Below are 1401 nucleotides of genomic sequence, written 5' to 3'. Positions count from 1 at the left end.
GGTGCTCCATAGTCAAGGTCCGTTGGGAGAATGGCCTCAGAACCGTAGACCATGAAGAAAGGTGTGTAGCCGGTGGCCTGGCTAGGAGTTGTCCCTAGGCTCCAGAGCACCACTGGGAGCTCAGCGAGCCAGCGCACACCAAACTTGTTCAACCGGTTGAAGATCCTGGGCTTAAGGCCTTGCAGGAGCATGCTATTTGCGCGCTTGATCTGCCCATTCATCTAGGGGTGCGCGACGGCTGCGCAATCGATCCAGATGTGTTGTTCATCACAGAATCAAATGAATTTCCTACCAGTGAACTGCGTGCCGTTGTCTGTGATGATGGAGTTCGGTACTCTAAAGCGATGGATGATGTCGAGGAAGAACAGCACAACTTGCTCGGATTTGATCGTGGAGATCGGTCGAGCTTCAATCCATTTTGTAAACTTGTCTATGGTGACAAGTAGATGGGTGAAGCCCCCAGGCACTTTTTTGAGTGGCCCAACTAGGTCGAGCCCCCAGACCACGAAGGGCCACGTGATGGCGATCATCTGGAGCGCCTAGGCCGAAAGGTGAATCTCCCGAGCGTAGTACTGACACCCTTCGCAGGTGCGTACAATTTGCTTGGCGTCGGCTACTACGGTGGGCCAGTAGAAGCCCTGTCGGAATGCATTTCCAACCAAGGTCCTCATCGCAGCATGATGACCACAGACCCCGCCGTGGATGTCGCTCAGTAGAAGTCTTCCCTGTTCGCTAGGGATGCAGAGCTACAGGATCCCAATGTGGCTCCGTTTGTAGAGTTCACCCTCTACAAGAATGAAGGACTTGGCGCGGCATGCGAGCCGTCGGGCTTGTCTTATCTGCCGGTAGTGTGTCGTGGAGGAGGTAGTCAAGGTAAAGTGTTCTCCAGTCATTGAGAGGGTCGGGCTCTGCTACTGGTCCCTCTTCAAGCTCCATGACCTCGGGGTCGAGTAGAATAGTTGGTGGGTCGGCCCTCAGGGCCGGATCAGATGGGCCATCTTTGGCCTGTTCCGACCCCACATAGCGCACTGAGGGCTTGTGTTGATCACTGGCAAAGACACCCACTGGAACTGGCTCTCGATCGGACGCTGCTTTCGCGAGCGCGTCGGCTGCTTCGTTGAGGCGCCTTGGGATGTGATTGAGCTCGAGGCCGTCAAATCTATCCTCTAGTCGTTGGACTTCTTGGCAATATGCCACCATCTTGGTGTCGTGGCAGCTTGACTCCTTCATAACCTGGTCGACGACTAGCTGGGAATTGCCCCTGACATCAAGGCATCGGATGCCTAGCTCAATGGCGATTCATAGGCCACTGATGAGCGCTTCATATTCTGCGATATTGTTTGATGAGGGGAAATGGAGCAGAACCATGTACCTCATGTGGACCCCGAGGGGTGATACGAA

The 1401-nt window shown here is 54.6% G+C and overlaps 1 protein-coding gene across 1 annotated transcript; it reads right to left on the bottom strand.

Annotated features, from left to right (window-relative positions):
* Nucleotides 1-780: 780 nt before the first annotated feature.
* On the bottom strand, nt 781-1200 carry LOC136515630 (uncharacterized). Its single transcript, XM_066509163.1, has one exon. It carries the CDS (start codon nt 1198-1200, stop codon nt 781-783), a length of 420 nt encoding a protein of 139 aa, XP_066365260.1.
* Between the last annotated feature and the right edge of the window lie 201 nt (nt 1201-1401).

The sequence above is a fragment of the Miscanthus floridulus genome, chromosome 17, assembly GCF_019320115.1.
Source record: "Miscanthus floridulus cultivar M001 chromosome 17, ASM1932011v1, whole genome shotgun sequence".
In the NCBI taxonomy this organism is placed as follows: domain Eukaryota; kingdom Viridiplantae; phylum Streptophyta; class Magnoliopsida; order Poales; family Poaceae; genus Miscanthus; species Miscanthus floridulus.
The sequence above is the reverse complement of the archived record's forward strand: the minus strand, read 5'-3'. Positions and strand labels throughout refer to the sequence as shown.

Coding starts and splice junctions, on each gene's coding strand:
- LOC136515630 (XM_066509163.1), bottom strand. CDS start 1,200: ATGGTGGCATATTGCCAAGAAGTCCAACGACTAGAGGATAGATTTGAC.